General features: G+C 29.2%; 2 protein-coding genes across 2 annotated transcripts; both read right to left on the reverse strand.

Moving 5' to 3' along the window:
- Positions 1-1407: 1407 nt before the first annotated feature.
- On the reverse strand, positions 1408-3063 carry LOC129914438 (leucine-rich melanocyte differentiation-associated protein-like). Its single transcript, XM_055993700.1, has 4 exons — positions 2625-3063; positions 2358-2489; positions 2014-2292; positions 1408-1947 (listed from the first exon to the last, which is right to left on the reverse strand). Exons 1-4 carry the CDS (start codon positions 2648-2650, stop codon positions 1548-1550), a joined length of 837 nt encoding a protein of 278 aa, XP_055849675.1. The 5' UTR covers positions 2651-3063; the 3' UTR covers positions 1408-1547.
- Positions 3064-9504: 6441 nt separating this feature from the next.
- On the reverse strand, positions 9505-16781 carry LOC129914437 (ER membrane protein complex subunit 2-like). The gene is made up of 5 exons (XM_055993699.1): positions 16575-16781; positions 16017-16425; positions 10233-10389; positions 10074-10169; positions 9505-9999 (listed from the first exon to the last, which is right to left on the reverse strand). The coding sequence occupies exons 1-5, from the start codon at positions 16606-16608 to the stop codon at positions 9814-9816; spliced, it is 882 nt and encodes a 293-aa protein (XP_055849674.1). The 5' UTR covers positions 16609-16781; the 3' UTR covers positions 9505-9813.
- Positions 16782-18405: the final 1624 nt, after the last annotated feature.

Raw genomic sequence — 18405 nt, forward strand, 5'->3', positions numbered from 1 at the left:
TAAAAAATGTCATATTGTCTTAACCTTGAGAGAAGAACCCGGACTTTGACCGACTATAAAATTGAATTTAACTAACTCACGGAATTCATTTGTATATCATTTTTTAGATAATTTAATTGATAATAAGTTTATCCTCGGACATTTTTGGTTTAAATGAGTAAAAATGGAGTTATAAAATAAAAACGGCACCGACCTCTTTTCCAAGATGGCGGCTGTTCCCGATATCTTATCATCCCAAAAAATTCAATTTTACGATAAGGACATTCACCTAAACACGTTTTATGAAAAAAATTTGTCCCGCGAAAAGTGCAATTTGATTTACTAATTTGCCTGAGCTATTTTGTTTCAAACTCATTAGAGTATTTTTTTCGTTTTTCAAGAGAAACTTTTCGTTGGTCGCGGATTTTACAAGAATTGTTTTTCAGGCCATTGAAAACAGTAAAAAAGTTGGTATTAAATGTTCTTCTATGCAATAGACCAAAGCTAATGGCTCTCTGCCCATCCATTCGACCCGAATTTATAAAAATGCACATACACAAAATTGCACAAAAGGCCATAAGGATGCAAATAAATTTTTTTGTTTGTCATATTTAGTTTATATTAAATCAATCCCTCGAAGTATGCTTACTTTAAAAGTCTAAAAGTTACCAATTAATACGATTTTATGGAGTTTTAAAAACTTGCTTTTAACTAAAAAAGTCAAAAATTTAGAAAAAGTGCTAATTTTTGAATAGGTACATTTAAGTTGTTTCTTGAGAAAAAAAATTAAAAATTGCATATTATCAAAGGATTTTACCTCTACTTTATTTCATTAGTACAAAGTTTGGACGTCCCGGCTACATACACAAAATGCCCCTTGATTTAGTAAAAAAAAATAAAATTGTCAATTTTTTAACTTTTTTTTCTTTGATTTTAGGTTAGAATTTTAGTCAAAAATAATTTTAAAAATTTTTTAACCATCTTAACTTGACAGAAAATTTAATTTGCTATGAAAAGTGTCTTTGAACCATTTCAAAGTCAAGCTTGGTTTTCGAGTTAAATCAAAAAAACTGAAAACCGACCAGTGTTGCCGTTTTCTCAGAAATGCACCAACGGATTTAGTAGCACTTTTGGCTAGAGTATTCTTGTATGCCAAGGAATCATAATCGCCAATAAAAAGTCTTGAACGAATTTGTTCCATCCAAAAAGGTCTATTCAATAGACTAAAAAAAGTCTGATACAAAAAACAATTGCATTTCTCGCACAAGCCATTGCAAAATTAACAAATAGTTACAAAATAAATGCATTAAAATGCTAATTAACACATAATAAATAATTAGTGACCTTTAAAGCTTATTTTTTTGTATTATTTCATTAAGTAATGTAGACTAAAATTGTTTAAGACGATGTTAATAAAAAAAACTAGTATAATTGCATAGTTATTAATGTTTTATTCTAGTTCGTATTCATTTAACATTTCATAAATTAAAATATCGATAGACACGTGTGTTTTTTTATTACATTAAATCTTAATTTTAAATAAAATAAATCTATTTTTTTATAAATTCTTAAAATTTTTGTTTTTTATCAATAAGACTCTTATTTTTAACAAAATGTGCATTTAATTTGTCCATTGACATATAATTTTTATGCAATTTCGTAGAAAAATTTATAAAAACCATTAATTTTTTGTGAAAAATCTCTTCGAGAAGGGCAAAAGAAAGCTTTTTACGTCCAATGGCTAATTGTCTGTGTTCATCGTTTATTCGGATACCGTCAAAATATTCCAAATTTGGTAAAATTTTTAGTATTTGTGTTAGATATTCTCGCTCATCGTGCTCACTAACACCGTTAAGTACGGTCCAGCCTACTGGATTGCACATCATTGAAAGTTGTTTCAGAGCGGGACACTGGACCTGCAGTGTTGTCAACCAATCTGAGACATTTATAAGATTGCAATTGTTAAGCCTACAAAAAAAATATTCAAAAATTTATATATAGTTTTTTTAATGACATAAGGATTCAAAAACTTACCAAAGAATTTCTAGGCTTTTCATCGAGGGCAGGGACTGGCAATCTAAATATGAATTCTTGTCCAAAATAAGAGTTTGAAGATTTGAGAAACTTTGAAGAAATGAGAGGTTTCGAAAACGGTTATGGCTCAAATCGAGGATTTTAATTTTATCAGCCATGTATTTTAGAATAAGACAAGGAATCTCTTCCAAAGCCCCATAAGCGAGTGACAAACGGCTTTCATGGTGCAAAAGTAATGAAATTTCTTGCTCGCTAATGGACTCATTAGCCGCCGCCGAACTGAAAAAGATAGACGAAACGAACGATAAATTATGGAAAAGATTAGATATCCTTCAGTGACTTACGTAATGAATTGTTTACGGATAGAAAATTTCTTGGCGGAACGATGCAATTCGGAGGGCGGAAGAATTTTGTTGCTTTTGAAGTTTCTGGGTGGCACCTGCAGCAAATTTGCTGTCTTGGGCCAATTAGTCCTCCTTTGGATACACAAAATTAATTAATTAATTTTCTTAATTATAATTAGTAGAAAAGTAAAAAGTTAAGTGGCCAACATAACCTCTTTTGTCTAGTTTAAAAGATGCAAATTTGAGACTAGAAGCTTAGAAACTTACCTTTGTGAGATAATCATCTTTTGCATCCTTTTATTTAAAACAAATTAAGAAAATAAAATTTCCAAAAAAAATTTAAACAAATTTAAGTGGTATTATAGCTCAATAGGAAAAAGATATCCAAAGAACAAAAACCACTCTTTGTGTCTCTATGGGTATTGGTATGGAAGGTACTATAGATATATTGCCACTCGTAAATATGAAATTCAACTAGAATTTAAATATATTTTCATCCGGCTTTTTATACAATTCGAATACGGAAAAAGGAACAAAATTAACATCTTTTCAAAAAACCCATTTTTATTATTTTTTTTCTGTTTCTAATTATTTAGGTATTCGTTCGCGAACGCACAAGCACATGTTATTTTTTTTCTGTTGTGATAATAAAAATTGTATTTTTTCTTTGAAATGACCAAAGAAGCAAAGAAATGGTATATTCCTAGAACGACAGTTATAAAATGATGACTTCAGTGGCGGATTATGCTTGGATGGGTTAAGAAATAAGAAACTGTGTTAAGGGCCATGTACTGAACAAATATTTGTTCAAATTTTATTTAAATTGAGTAACTTTAAAAATATTTCTATAACAAATTCTAACAAAATTACTTTATTATCACAGAATGTGATAAATAAAATACACTCCGGGTCGCTCAAAGTACCTGCAGTATGTATTCGAAAAATTTTGGTCAAACATTTTGTTACCCTTTTCGAGCTCAGTTCTTAAAATTCATGAGAGCTATGGGTTTTTTTACAATAGGTAGCAAAATACTTCATTAAAGTCAATTTAATGTACCTATTTGAATAAGAGGTGCATTTGGCTCGTGATAACAGTTCAAAAAGTAGGTAATTTAGTGAACAAAAATTTGGGAAATAAACTTTTCGGAATGCAAAAAGTCACGTCTCAAACGCAGGTGGCAGTACATGAAATTTCCAAAAGATTGGATGTGGCAATGAGACCGCTACTACCATCAGAAAGAAAGATTGTTTTTTTTATTACTGTACAGTATACCTATATACAGAAAATAAAGCTGAAATGGAAAAAATTTAATGGTGAAATTTTTTTCATAGAACGATAGAGGAGGTCACTGGGAGCTTAAAACTAGTTTTTTTTTTTCGGGAAAATCGATCTTGAGCCAAAGCCATCATCTATGATTTAAGGAAGCTTTAGTGAATTACTCGGTCATTTTCGATTATAAATTTTCTCTATACGACCCATATTTTTAAAGAAAATAAGTAAATATTGTAACTTACTAAAGAATACAGTTTTGGAATTTTTCGAATCGGTCCATTATTGCCTGAGATAATGACCAATTGTTTGTTTATAACTTTCTCTCTGTTTATGTTTTTTACTTGCGATATAGGTACTATAGGGCAAGTTTAGGATTCGTAAAAAAAATCGAACTCGACATAACAATTTTACATGACATTACGATGATGGAGAATGGCAAAAAAGTGGGTCCGGCAATTCTGTCTGTCTGTCTGTCTGTCTGTCTGTCTGTCTGTCTGTCTGTCTGTCTGTCTGTCTGTCTGTCTGTCTGTCTGTCTGTCTGTCTGTCTGTCTGTCTGTCTGTCTGTCTGTCTGTCTGTGTGTCTGTCTCTATCTGGAGCTGCAGCCTAAACGAGTGAAGTGATTTTCTTCAAACTTGGTAGTTAGCAGTTTTTGGTGATTCCCTAGAGGAGAAATTGAAATTTTTTTTTTATGACCAAAACTAACGGTACCTGCCATATAACGGAAATAGAAAAGGTATTTTTTTTCAAAAACGGCTCTAACGATTTTGATTAAAATTTTTGTGTGTAGTACTACACATAAGGGCCAACTTTTTAAATAAAAAAAATATTTTTTGTACCGTTATTAACGGTACCTGTCATAGAACGGTTTTTTTCGTTTCTGAATATCTCGTACAAAATTAACCCGATTTAAATGAAAATTTTTATACAAAAGTGTGTAAGTAAAGATAATATTAAAATTTTAGAAAATTTTCAAAAAACGCATTTTTGGTTTTTTAAAAAATATTTCAAAATTTTTTTTTGAAAAATCAATTTTTTGAAAACGGATCAATGAAAAATTTTGAAATTTAGTTTTTATGTGTAAATTAATTATTTCTTCAAAATGGCATACCAACTTTTTTTTTGAAAAATGTTAAAAAAATTTTATATATAAAAAATTATTTTTTTAAAAAACGGCTCCTACAATTTTCAAAATTTTTTTTCTAAAAATACCTTTTTATACGAGAAATAAAATGGCATATTTGTTTTTTTTTTTAAGATATTTTAAAACTGAGTTTTATTAATTATAAAAACAGATTTAATTTTTTTATACTACTTATGAAATTTCTTCAAAATATCAAATTTTAAATTTCTTGAATAAAAAGCTTTAACATTATAGTAACTTTAAGCATAAGAGCAAGTACGTGCGACCCCAGTCGTGCAATTTATTTTATAAGCAAGTGAACATACATATCTCTATCAATAATGGACCGATTCGAAAAATTCCAAAACTGTAGGTATTCCATTTTAAGACTTGAGTTATATTATAAGTAAGTACCTAATATATTTATTGGTTTGTATCTTTAAATACTTATTTACAAATTTTACAGTGAATTTAAAAGCTTTCGATTTGCCGTCAGCTCGGTTAGCAATTTTAAATGATAATTAAAAAAAAAACATACTTTTACAATATCAAAAATAAGCAAAAAGATTATAAATATTCAGTCACAAGTCACATCCTATATTTTTATTCGTCTTTCAGAAAAGGATAGAGTTTCTTCCATGTGCAGACAGAATTATTTAGCTGAGAAGTGTGAAAGTTCTCTTTCCAAAGTGTCAGATTCGTTGATATGCAAATATGGAACAAACACTTATAAAGTGGAAGCAGTCTTTTTTGGATTTAAGATTGCACAATTAACAAAATTGGTTGAAACTGTTATTATACATGGTGTTCCATTAAGTCCAAAAGTTATAATATTAATTTACTTTCTTTAACATAACGCTTAATTTAGGTAGTGCCTTTTGCAATTAAAATTTCAGGAATTTGCAAAAACTAACATCGCATCTAGATTTATCACCCTCAAAAATTTATAAAAACACTCCCATATTGCTTTGATCTTAAAATCTTATACCTACTCAGAGAGGGTATAACATTTATTTTTCAAATAAACTTAATATTTAACTAAATATGAATTGCAAGTAAAAATATTTTGCATTAAAAAATAAATTGCACGACTGGGGTCGCACGTACTTGCTCTTATGCTTAAAGTAACTATAATGTTAAAGCTTTTCATTCTAGAAATTTAAAATTTGATATTTTGAAGAAATTTCATAAGTAGTATAAAAAAATTAAATCTGTTTTTATAATTATTTAAACTCCGTTTTAAACTATCTTAAAAAAAATAACGAATATGCCATTTTATTTCTTGTATAAAAAGGTATTTTTAGAAAAAAATTTTCGAAAATTGTAGGAGCCGTTTTTTAAAAAAATAATTTTTTATATATAAAAATTTTTTAACATTTTTCAAAAAAAAAGTTGGTATGCCATTTTGAAGAAATAATTAATTTACACATAAAAACTAAATTTCAAAATTTTTCATTGATTCGTTTTCAAAAAATTGATTTTTCAAAAAAAAATTTTGAAATATTTTTTGAAAAACCAAAAATTTATTTTTTGAAAATTTTCTAAAATTTTAATATTTTCTTTACTTACACACTTTTGTATAAAAATTTTCATTTAAATCGGGTTAATGTTGTACGAGATATTCAGAAACGAAAAAAACCGTTCTATGACAGGTACCGTTAATAACGGTACAAAAAATATTTTTTTTATTTAAAAAGTTGGCTATTATGTGTAGTACTACACACAAAAATTTTAATCAAAATCGTAAGAGCCGTTTTTGAAAAAAATTAACTTTTCTATTTCCGTTATATGGCAGGTACCGTTAGTTTTGGTCATAAAAAAAAAATTTCAATTTCCCCTCTAGGGAATCACCAAAAACTGCTAACCACCAAGTTTGAAGAAAATCACTTCACTCGTTTAGGCTGCAGCTCCAGATAGAGACAGACACACAGACAGACAGACAGACAGACAGACAGAATTGCCGGACCCACTTTTTTGGCATTCTCCATCATCGTAATGTCATGTAAAATTTTTATCTCGAGTTCGATTTTTTTTACGAATCCTAAACTTGCCCTATAGTACCTATATCGCAAGTAAAAATGTTGCATTGAAAATAAAATTTTTATTGCAAATAAGTATGTTTTGCACTAAAAAGAAAGTTTTATTGCAAATAAAAAACTTTCTGTATTGAACAAAAAAATTCAATGCAAAATGTGTTTTTTTTTTCTAATATTCTTCGAATTTCATAAAATTTTGGCTATTTGACCAAAAATTATCTATTTCAACTACCTATAACATTGAAGCTATAATATACATAGGTCCAAATAGTCAAAATTGTAAGGTTTTCGACGAATATTTAAAAAAAAATATATTATGCACACATTTTGTATTGAACTTTTTTTCAATGCAGAAAATTTTTTATTTTTTTGGAATGCAAAATATTTTTATTTGCAATAAAAATTTTATTTTCACTGCAATTTTATTTTTCATTTTCAATAACATTTTTTAATGCAAAATATTTTTAATTGCAAATTATTTGTTTCTTTCAATGTAAATTTATTTTATTTGTAATAAATATTTTTTTTAATTTTAACTGCATTTTTTTTTAAATTGATATTCTTTCAACCCTGCTTGGGACTTCATTAATTATGCAAAAAAATAGTGGTATTGAGTTTTAAACTAATATTATAATATAAATCCTGCCCTGAGGAGTGCACTGACACAAATACCAATGAGATTTCAAAATAGTGTAGGTAGATAAATTAGCTCATCCATATGTCCATCTGTCTATCCCGAACGAAGCCACAATGTTATCAAACAACAACAACAACAAAAAACGCATTACACCACAAAAAAAATGTAAACAACAAAGGTACATTTGTATGTTTGTACATAAGTACATGTGTACATACATAGGTATATAATGTATTGATAATGCATATATTCGTACTATAAAAAAGTAGGAAACAACTGTTTTCAATTTGTTATCACAACAAAGTCTATTCGCACTTCTTAATGCACGCGTCTCTTCTTACGAAGAACAAAAGAAAAATCATAATACATATTTTAAACAAATTCAATATCAACTCTTTTGACAACCGATGTACAGTCGATTAAATCATCATTATTACAAAATAACAATAACCGACGACGAGTCAAAAATCGCTTTCAAATTATTTGACTTGTCGACTGTCTGTCTGCCAAATTAACTTTCCTTGGATTAATATGAAATTAATATTTTCTAGGATTACTACATTATAAAGAGATTTACCTTGAATAGCCAAAATTAAATTAAATTTATTTCTTAAATATTTTTTTTTTATCAACAAAGTCAAGTATAGTTAAATTTTCGAACTACAATTGATATAGGTACTATTCCTCCTCGGTGTATTCCTCCTGTGGCTTTTAACTTTAAAGAAACAAATTCTATGTAGGGTAGAGTTGCCTAATTCCGCCGTCTCCAGTAGCCGGCCAACTTTCAGAAAAATCGTTATAACTAGTGATTTCGTAGGATTTATTCCAAATGTTTGCTCTTATGCTATTCTTTTAAATGTCCCTCCTAAAATAACAATATTCTTATATTCTTCTTATTCTTCTTATTCAGTTTTCTTAGAAAAAATAACTTTTTGTGAAGTGATCCAATCGGATATGGTTTTTTTTGTAATTTTACTGCCGAAACCTACTATCGTAATTAGTGTTTTGTGGAAACAATTTATAAGCTAATGCTTTGAAATGTTTTTTTTTCTCATTAAATATATATTATTTTTCAAATAAAATGGGTTTTAAATAGGAAAAAGATGTGAATTTTGGAAATTTTAAGGGGGGCCAGAGATAGAACACAAAAAAATGCTTTGAAATTCAAGAGTTTCCTCTATTCGGCCCCCTTTTATTGATAAAAGTTTAAAAAATGGGGAAAAATAAATACATTTTTGAATCATTTGATGTTATAACTTATTAACAATCAAAATTGTTTCTTAATTCTTAACACAAAAATTTAAATAAAAACAGATGGTTTTTATGGCATTCTAAAAGTGTTTTTTTTTTTTTTATTTTTACTACAATTTTAAATTTGTATCGACGAAATTTTGATTCTTTACTTGTCCCTAGTTAGATATCCATCGGAGCGGAAAATTCTCCGATGTTATACGAATTATGCTTCGAGGTATGCTTCCTTTAGATAAAAACTCTCCGATTCGTATGAAATCGGAAAAATTTCCGTTCCGACGGATACCTAGCTAAGGCCGTATGTTTAAAATTGGTTACTAACACAAACAAAATTGTCCAGTAAATCAAAATTTCAACTCCAAAAATTTAAAACTAAATCTTAGAACTCTGAACACTTTTATGTATACGACTATATTTCTTTTTAACGTTGTTGTTGCCTACATTATCAATCATTTTTTACCTTCATTTTTACCTTCATTACCCAAAATTCATAATCAAATTATGAATTAAAAAAAAATTAAAAAATACAAAATAACCCTACAATAAATACAATTTTCTTAAATCAAATAAAACGAGATGTTTATGTTACCAACTATTTACCATATGGAAAATTATTTATTTATCTTAATGTGTTTCGTATGTTCAATACATGTTTTGTTTTTTATTATTTTTCTTCTAATTAAAACGTCTACTTCACAAATTTTTACATAAAAAATTAAATAAATTCAATTAAACTAAATATAGAAAAAACAAAAAATATTTTCAAACACAAATATTGCAACCCAACGAATGGGTTGCACTTTACAAAGAAAAATGCAATTTTCAAGACCGTCCTGCGAGATAATGAAGAATACATTCATTTTTTAGTTATTATTTTTTTTTTTTTTTTGAGAAACAAGGACCCTTTGGTTTATTTTTTGTAGTGTTGTTTGTTTTATATTTATTTTTATTTTTTTTAATGGTTGCCAAGTTGCCATTGAAGTTTTCTTTGAAATGATTATGGAAATATTATAATGTGTGATTTTTTTAAAGAAACAATAAAGACACATATAGATTATAGGTGTAGGTGTATTTTGGAATTATATAAAATGAAAACTATGCAAAGCATGTTTTTTGGCAAATTTTGACAAATTCATGTCAATTGGATTTCAAATCCATGCTGCCAAATGCGCTTTCCAATGCAGCAATATACTTGTCATTGTTTGTAATCTTCGATGTTGGCGTCGTTTTCTTTGTGGCTTGTTCGAGTGCCCATTGAGCCATTTTTTGTGCATCCTTTCGCTTAGCTACGACAGCTCTGGAATTTGCAATAAAATTGTAGCACTGCAAGAATGAAACAAAACAAAACAAAAATGATTTACAAAAGTACTTTCAATAATTTTTTTAAAATTCCTTACTAGGTAGAGTCCATATAACGCTCTCAAGTTGTTTGCATTAAGTTTGACAGCCTGCGCATAATAAGTCTTAGCTATTTCAATATTTTCCATTCCACCCTGTAAGATTTTTGTATGCATTTTTTTATTTTAATATTAATTTTGATTAGTATTTAATTTTACCATTGTATAACGAATTTCTGCTATTCTCTGATGAATCAAATGACTATGTGGATTATGTAGAAGTACTTCTTCCATACAGAAGGCAGCTTTTGCGTATTCACCTTCGGCTAAATACAAATTGCATAATTCATGCCAAGCCTCTTGATCAGACATAAACCTGAAAATTTAAAAAAATATAATCATTGCATACAAATCATATTTTGAAAAGATAAGTATGTTTGACACAAAGAATCTATGAAATTATTTTTGTCGTCGTCCCTACAATAACTACTTTCGTTTAAATTGTTAAAATAAATGGTATTGTTTTATTGTGTCTTGCTGGCAGATGAAAAACGTGTTGAATCTTCATTTTTGGAATGAGACGGGGTTGTTCTAACATTGGGAAGAGTAAAGTTTGACAAGTAATTGGAAAATCAATATCTTGCATTCTTAAAGTGCATCTTGCACGGAAATACCCCATTTCACACTTATTGGAAATCGGTTCTAAGCTTTACTATTTAAAATAATGAAATATTTGCTAAATTGTGTATACTTTCAAAAAAGAAACACATTTTCATTGCACAATTACTCCGTACTCACCTACTACAACTGGTTAGTAAATTCTTGTATCTTCTTTAATTTCATACCTACATACGTATAAAAGATCGAATGAGAATTTTCAACTATAAATCATTTTAGGCAAGGTTGGGTCACTGTGGTGTATGTGTACTTTTTCTTTAAAAAATCTTTAAACATGACATTTTTATCGCTGACCAATTGATCTTTGTATGATCATTTTGAGATCTTTTAATTGATTTTAATAGAACTTTAAACTGTTAATTAATTTGTAGAAAGATCTTAACGATTATCCAATGTATTAGTGTAAGAATTGTAAAAAAAATAAAAATGTATAGGGGGAATCAAAATACTAGTTCGAAGTAGCTTTTTTCTAGGCGGGAATATGTTGTTCCTCTGAGAATTTTAAAGTGATTTCTCAGATTTTTAAAGTGATTTCTTAAGTTCGCACGTATCGATTTTTTTGTTACTGACAAATACAACCTGATTTATAAATACAAATTTTAACAGTTATTATGCCTACTTAATGTATGTACAGTATTCTGTCAAATGCATATTCCATCACATTTTCCTACCTTCTTTTAAACAAGTTTAAAAAAATGCATACATACAGTTGATACGTGCGACCTTAAAAAATCACTTTAAAAATCTGAAAAAAAAAATTGAGTAACTTTGGTTTTCTCAGAGGAACAACATATTAAAAGAACAAAAAAAATCGAAAAATAGGATTTTCTGGTCCATCCTAATAATACATACATATAAATGAGACAGATGTCTCTTTGGTATCAACCAAATTAAAAATTCCTTTATTTTATTTTTTTAAATTAATTACCAAGTTTTATCCTTATAAACAAAACTGTATTTAGTAGGTAAAAAAACCTTTGTTTTTGTTAGCTTATTCGAAATTATTGCAAAATTTCAAGGTCCTGAGATTTTTGTAGCAAATCCAATGATCTCTAGTGGGAAATAACTATGTGTGACAATTTTTCTATATAAAAAAAAAAATGCCCAAGTGTGTGAAAGTGCATGTGCAAATCTCGTTAAATCGAGTTCTGGAAAATTTGATATCAGATCAATAAAAAATTAGCTCTTTTGACAAAAAAAAATTTCAAATACCAGTATTTCCCGGTATTTTCAGACACAAGATAAAAAAATTGATTTTTTGTGGCGTATTGAAATTTAAATAAAATACATAACTATAAAATAATAATTTCGAATTCCTTTAAAAAAATCGATTTAAAAGCGATTTTGAGGTGATTTATCGTTATAACTCATAAGCAATGTGCCGAATATAATATTGAACAACAAAAAATCGCTTTTAAATCTATTTTTTTAATGGAAATCGACAATAGAATATCCCTAAACACATTTGATGAAAATTAACTACAAATGTACATGAATATTGAAGAAATGAATTATTTTGATCTTCTGAGCAGGCCTAGTTTGATAAATTGCTAATATTTCGTCTATTATCAAACTAACTGCTCAGAAGAACAAATTACATTTTTCAAAATGATCACGAAAATAGGAACAATAATAAGCAGTGTTCTTACTCTCAACAAATATATTTAGCAAATTTTTCAGGAATAAACTCTAAGTTTATTTTTTTTTAATAATAAAAATGTAAAGTAAAAATATAAAACTAATATTCATGTTGAAAACTAACCAATCTACCAAAACTATTTTCTTTGTTTTGGGTTCTATGTAATTTTTTTTAATAGTATTAGTTTTTAAATCATCATGTAACATCATCTATGTATTTACATATTATAAGTATGTATCATATTATAATTATTTGCCTGTCATTCCGGCAGTTGTAATCTCGATCTCAAAGAAAAGACATTTCATTAAAAAAAGACATTCGATTATTTTAAAAGATTTGCGTTTTTAATTTTCTATATTCAGTTTGCGCTGTTTTTTAACAATTCTTGTTATGTTTAGTCGGGTTGAATTTTTTTCGGGGGAACCCCATAAAATGTTAAGCTTTTGCTGATTTTTAGATAGCCTAAATTTCAGCTCGATTGGATAAATCTAAATGGAGCCGACACTCGCTCAAAGTATCAAAAATCTCCGTTTTTTTCACTGTTTTGTGAAGAAAATTAGCTCTAGCTCCCAAACAGATTTGGTCATTTTCACTTTTTATATATTAGATTAAAGGTAGTTTTTTTACACATAATTCAGATGCTAAATTTGTTTAGTTTTACTCAAAAAAAACTATATTGTGTTCAATTTAAATTTTCAGTACTGACCTCAAAAAAGAGCTGAGGTGCAAACTCTGTTAACCATGAAACTTTCTATGTTACAAGTTGATGTAAGCTATTTGATCGAAATGTTTCTCGTATAATTTTAACTACAATACAAGCATCAGGGCACAGTAAAATTAACTTTGAAATTTCAAAATCAGCCTTGCATTCAATAAAAAAAAAAAAATACTTACGAATTGAGAACCCCTTCCTTTTGCAAGGTAGTAAAAGAGGTTTTAAAATTATGGTCCAAAACAGATTCTAAGAAAGACAGCGAGGATATCAGTAAAAAAAAATGTTAATAAGCACCAAACACTTGATGTAATAACCCAGATTACAGGAGAATTAAAGGCAAAACTCAACTTATGTGAGCTTAGTTCTTCATTATTATTGTTGTATATCATGTTAAATCCAACTGCGGATATGGATATCAATATTTTGATTAATTAATTATTTCTTATTATTAGGCAATGTTTTAGTGAAAGAATTGTAAAAAACAAAAATCAATAATGCGCAGAGGAAGCAAAATATTGTTGCAAAGTCGTGATTTTTCGAAATTTCACAAAAACTGCATTAAATCGAAAACCGTAAGGATTTGGGATGAACAAGTTACCAAATTCTGAGAGCCCAAAAGTTGGCCTATCAGCATGTTTCGTTTGATCTATTACTTTTGGGACACCCTGTATAACACTGATTTTGAAACTATAAAGTCAATTGGATTCTGCCCTAGTGCTTCTTTTGTTATCAAAATTATACGTGAAGAATTTCGATCAAATACCTTACATCAACTTATAACATAGAAAGTTTCATGGTTAACAGAGCTTAACAGAGGTCAGCTCTTTTCTGGTCAGTACTGAAAATTTAAATTGAACACAATATAGTTTTTTTTTGAGTAAAACTAAACAAATTTAGCATCTGAATTATGTGTAAAAACACTACCTTTTAGACCGGGCGGCCACTGCAGAAACGCTCAACTCATCGAGCTAAAGAAAATTTTAAATGGGAAGTGAAAGAGGGCTATTAGTAGTTACGAAAACCACAGGTCTTCCCGTTCGCATCCTGGCACGATTGGCGTGGTAAAGTGCATCGTGCATCTCATAGAGTTAAAAGACAATATTGATGTCAAATTAAAGGTGCTATTGTCAGCTATCAAAATTCAGAGGTCTTCCGGGCGAAAGTCTGGCAGTTTTGTCATGCAGCCCGTTTTAAGGTTAGAAGCGATAAGAGTGAGTTTTTTCATAAAGTCTTGTTTTTTGGTATTTTGGTGGATGAGTTAAGGAGTTTTTTCACTATAAAATAAAAATAAGAGTTATTAGCATTTAAATATAAAACGATGTTTTGGAAAAAGCTTGATAGTTTATTAACAATAACCCAAATTATATGCAAAACTACGAATAATTCATGAAAAAGTCTCAAATAATACGCTGCGCCCCTTACAACTTACCGAATTAAAAGTCGAATTTAATTTCAAATTAAAGCTAACAATGTCTTTTTTTGAAAACCAGAGGTCTTCCAAGCCAAAAATTGGAAGTTAAGTCACGCAGCTTGTTTTAAGGTTAGGAGCGTTTTTCACTTAAAACGTTCAAGCAGGCTGGGGAGTGAAATGTCAAGATGTCGCTTGGAAGACCTCTGGTTTTCAAAAAAAGACATTATTAGCTTTAATTTGAAATTAAATTCTCCTTTTTTTTTCGGTTAGTTGTAAGGGGCGCAGCGTATTATTTGAGACTTTTTCGCGAATTATTCGTAGTTTTGCATATACTTTGGGTCATTTTTAAGAATCTATGAAGCTTTTTCCAAAAAACCGTTTTGTATTTAAATGCTGATGACTCTTATTTTTATTTTATAGTGAAAAAGTTCCTTAAGTCATCCACCAACATACCAAAAAACCAGACTTTATTAAAAAACTCACTTTCATCGCTTCTAACCTTAAAACGGGCTGCAGGACAAAACTGTCAGACTTTCGCCCAGAAGACCTCTGAATTTTGATACCTGACAATCTCACCTTTAATTTGACACCAATATCGTCTTTTAGCTCTATGAGATGCACAATGCACTTTACCACGCCAATCGTGCCAGGATGCGAACGGGAAGACCTGTGGTTTTCGTAACTACTAATAGCCCTCTTTCACTTCCCATTTAAAATTTTCTTTAGCTCGATGAGTTGAGCGTTTCTGCAGTGGCCGCCCGCTCTATTTAATTTAATATAATAAAAAGTGAAAATGACCAAATCTGTTTGGGAGTGGGAGCTAGAAACAGTGAAAAAACAGAGATTTTTGATACTTTGAGCGAGTGTCGGCACCATTTAGACTTATCCAATCGAGCTGAAATTTAGGCTATCTACAAATCTGCAAAGGCTAAACATTTTACGGGGTTCGCCCGACCAAATTTCGAAAATCGATTTCTTGCGGTCACTCTAGTGCGCACAGGCAGCCGACTAAATAGTCAATTAGATAGGAAATATTTTAGTTTGAAGGCAAATTGTGTAGCAAAACCAACTTTTTTTCGATCAAACAAACTTTTTGATAGGCCGATACTAAATCGTTGTAGTGTGTGCACTTTCATACATTTTCGTACTGATTTTATGAAACCGACTTAACTATCGGTCGATTGAAAGTTTTCTCCCTAAAAAAAATTAAAATACATTTGTTGAGTTTTGTAAAAACGCTGCTCAATTGATTTTGGAAATGTTTTATTTATCTAATTCAAAGCCATTGATTTAAAAAAATAAAACATGGTATCGCTCCCTTTCAAGATAAATAAATAAATTGAATGAGTTAATAATAATTACTATATCCGTTCTATGATGAATTCTATTAGGGGAAGTCGTATTAAAAACAAAAAAAAACATCACTAGAACGTTCTTGCTATGAGGTTTTCTATTTAAAAACTAAGCAAGCTTTAAATCAATTTATATTAAGTAAATTAGTTATGCATCAATAGATTACCTGTCCTTCAAAAATAAATTAAAAGAAAATCAGCAACTTACTTTTTCAAATATTCACATAATTCTTTAATAGCTTCTGTGCGCTTCCCCTTCGCTTTTAAAATTGCAATTTTTCTCTTCCTTGGCGCTGCATTTGTTTCGTCCTTCTTAATAATCGCATCGAGAACATCCAAAGCTTCATCATATCGCTCCAATGCTTCCAATCGCATTGCCTTGAATTTTTGCACCCTCAAACTGCCAGGAAATTCCAACGACAGTCGCTTGGTACATTCGACAGCAATATCGAAACGTGCTACATCCAGGGCAGCAATAATTACTTGTTCCAAAATTAAATGCCTCTCGTTGCCAACTTTACGGATTTTATCCTCCAAAATTGCAATCCAAAGTTGAATGACATCGTCACTTCGACGTTCATTATCTTCGCGCCATTTACGAAATAGATCACGAACATCTGCAGTATTTTTAATTTATAAAATATTTCATAAAAATAATTAAAATTTTTCTTCAAATTGGAAAAAAAATTGAATGAGTGAAAAATTTTTGGGGAACATTTTTTTTTTCTTCGTGCAGGAGAAGAATCAAAGAGAAACAACAACTCACCGGCCCAACTCATTTCTTCGTAATTATAAGACATTTTGCGTTAAAATTATGTTAAAATTTTAATGGGAAAATGAACATTTATTTCAATAAAAAATTTATTTATTTATTGAAAAAGTAGCAAGAAGAGAATTTAATTTAATTCTTTTTTTTTCCTTTTTTCTTATTTCTTTTTTGTTCTTCTTCGAAGGTATGAAATGCAAATGTCACTTGTTTCGTTTTCATTCGTCGGTGGTGGAAAATGGAAAACACACACAAAAAAACACGAGTCAGTGAGCTGTCAACACTCGGCCAGAGATGTTAGAGAGTTGAGTTTACACTTTAAAGTTATTTTCGCGCGATATTTCAGCGGGAAGAACGCGATTAGAAACATTTTGACGGTGTCGAGTTCAGCTATTAATTTTTAACTTCACAGCACTTAGGAGGTGGCTACACAGTGGTGTGCCCAATCACGTTCTAATTTGTATTTTCTAGGAACAAACATCAAAAAGAGGAAAATCCTCACCCCTCTTGCCTACAATCTGACTGGTAGGCGATTGAAAAATCACCGTGTAGCCCGAAAGAAAAAGCCTATAACTTGTTTAACATGAAAAATGCTGCCAATGCTGTTGCATTGTTGGTTTTAAAAAGCCACCTTAGTACGCACAACGGTTTTTTTTTTTGTCGTTTAAAGCCTAGTACGCTGCTGAAGCGAAACGAAATTTTCCATGCAAAATTTCGTTAACGAAATCTTAAACGAAAAATTTCGTTTTGCTTTTGGTTTTTCATTTGTCACTTACTTTTTACTGTCCTGTGAATTTTTCTTGACTCCAAGAGCAGTGTTGACGGTTTTTTCACTTCTAATTCATTTATTTCTTGCTTTAAAAATTATTTTCTGATGATTTTTTCTTGATTTAAAATTAATTTTGAATTTTTTTATTTTGACTTTGACAGAATACTCGACTATATTTTTTCGTTAGCATTTTCGTTGTCGACTTTGGAGACTTGAAAATTTTTCGTTTCGCATCGCAGCGAGAAAAAAAAACATTTTTGACTTTTGTACTTTTTCAAAAAAAAATCTCCAATGTAGTCAAAGGAGTCACCGTGTAAACAACTTGAATTTAACTTTATTTAGCTTAATAAGCCATTTAGTTTAGATTGTTTACATTTTTTTACCTTAACTTAATTTAATATCACAGTTACTATGCTTCGTATTAATTTGTATATATCATTTGATAATAATTTATATTTATATAGTTATAGTTTGAGCATATTCTATTATTTTGCGTTTAAATTCGTTTATGTTATTAATATTTTTTATTTCTTGAGGAAGATTATTAAAGCTATTGAACCCCATATAAAATATTGTTCTCTGACCTCTGGATGTTCTTGATCTTTCGATTCTAAGGTCACCACTGTTTCTTAAATTGTATTCTATATCTTCATTAGTACGAACATTTTCACATAAATAACCGGGATACATATTGTTTTTAATCTTAAATACAAATATCATACTTAACATAAAAAGCCTTTGATTTACATTTAACCACATCAACGTATCTAACATATTTTGTACTGGTGTGTATCTATTACATTTCAATATTATTCTCATGACTTTATTTTGCTGAAGTTGCAATCTATTTTTGTGACTTTGTGGACACATATACAATAAACTAGAACAATAATCAAAGTGAGGTTTAATCAATACATTACATAAATTTACAGCAGTGTTCATAGATATATTTTTTCTTATTTTTCTTAATACACCAGTTTTTTTTGCCACTTTTTTGCATATATAATTAATATGTTCATTAAAGCTAAGTTTTTCATCCAGAATAACACCAAGATATTTTAT

This window comes from Episyrphus balteatus, chromosome 3 (assembly GCF_945859705.1).
Source record: "Episyrphus balteatus chromosome 3, idEpiBalt1.1, whole genome shotgun sequence".
NCBI classification, from domain to species: Eukaryota; Metazoa; Arthropoda; class Insecta; order Diptera; family Syrphidae; genus Episyrphus; species Episyrphus balteatus.

Excerpts from the sequence above, each read along its gene's own strand:
- LOC129914437 (XM_055993699.1), bottom strand. The coding sequence starts at position 16,608 with ATGTCTTATAATTACGAAGAAATGAGTTGGGCCG. Across the intron at positions 16,426-16,574 it reads CGAAGAAATGAGTTGGGCCG|ATGTTCGTGATCTATTTCGT; the intron begins GTGAGTTGTTGT and ends AAAATACTGCAG. Across the intron at positions 10,000-10,073 it reads CGTTATATGGACTCTACCTA|TGCTACAATTTTATTGCAAA; the intron begins GTAAGGAATTTT and ends TCATTCTTGCAG.
- LOC129914438 (XM_055993700.1), bottom strand. The coding sequence starts at position 2,650 with ATGCAAAAGATGATTATCTCACAAAG. Across the intron at positions 2,293-2,357 it reads ATCCGTAAACAATTCATTAC|TTCGGCGGCGGCTAATGAGT; the intron begins GTAAGTCACTGA and ends TATCTTTTTCAG. Across the intron at positions 1,948-2,013 it reads AAAAGCCTAGAAATTCTTTG|GCTTAACAATTGCAATCTTA; the intron begins GTAAGTTTTTGA and ends TTTTTTTTGTAG.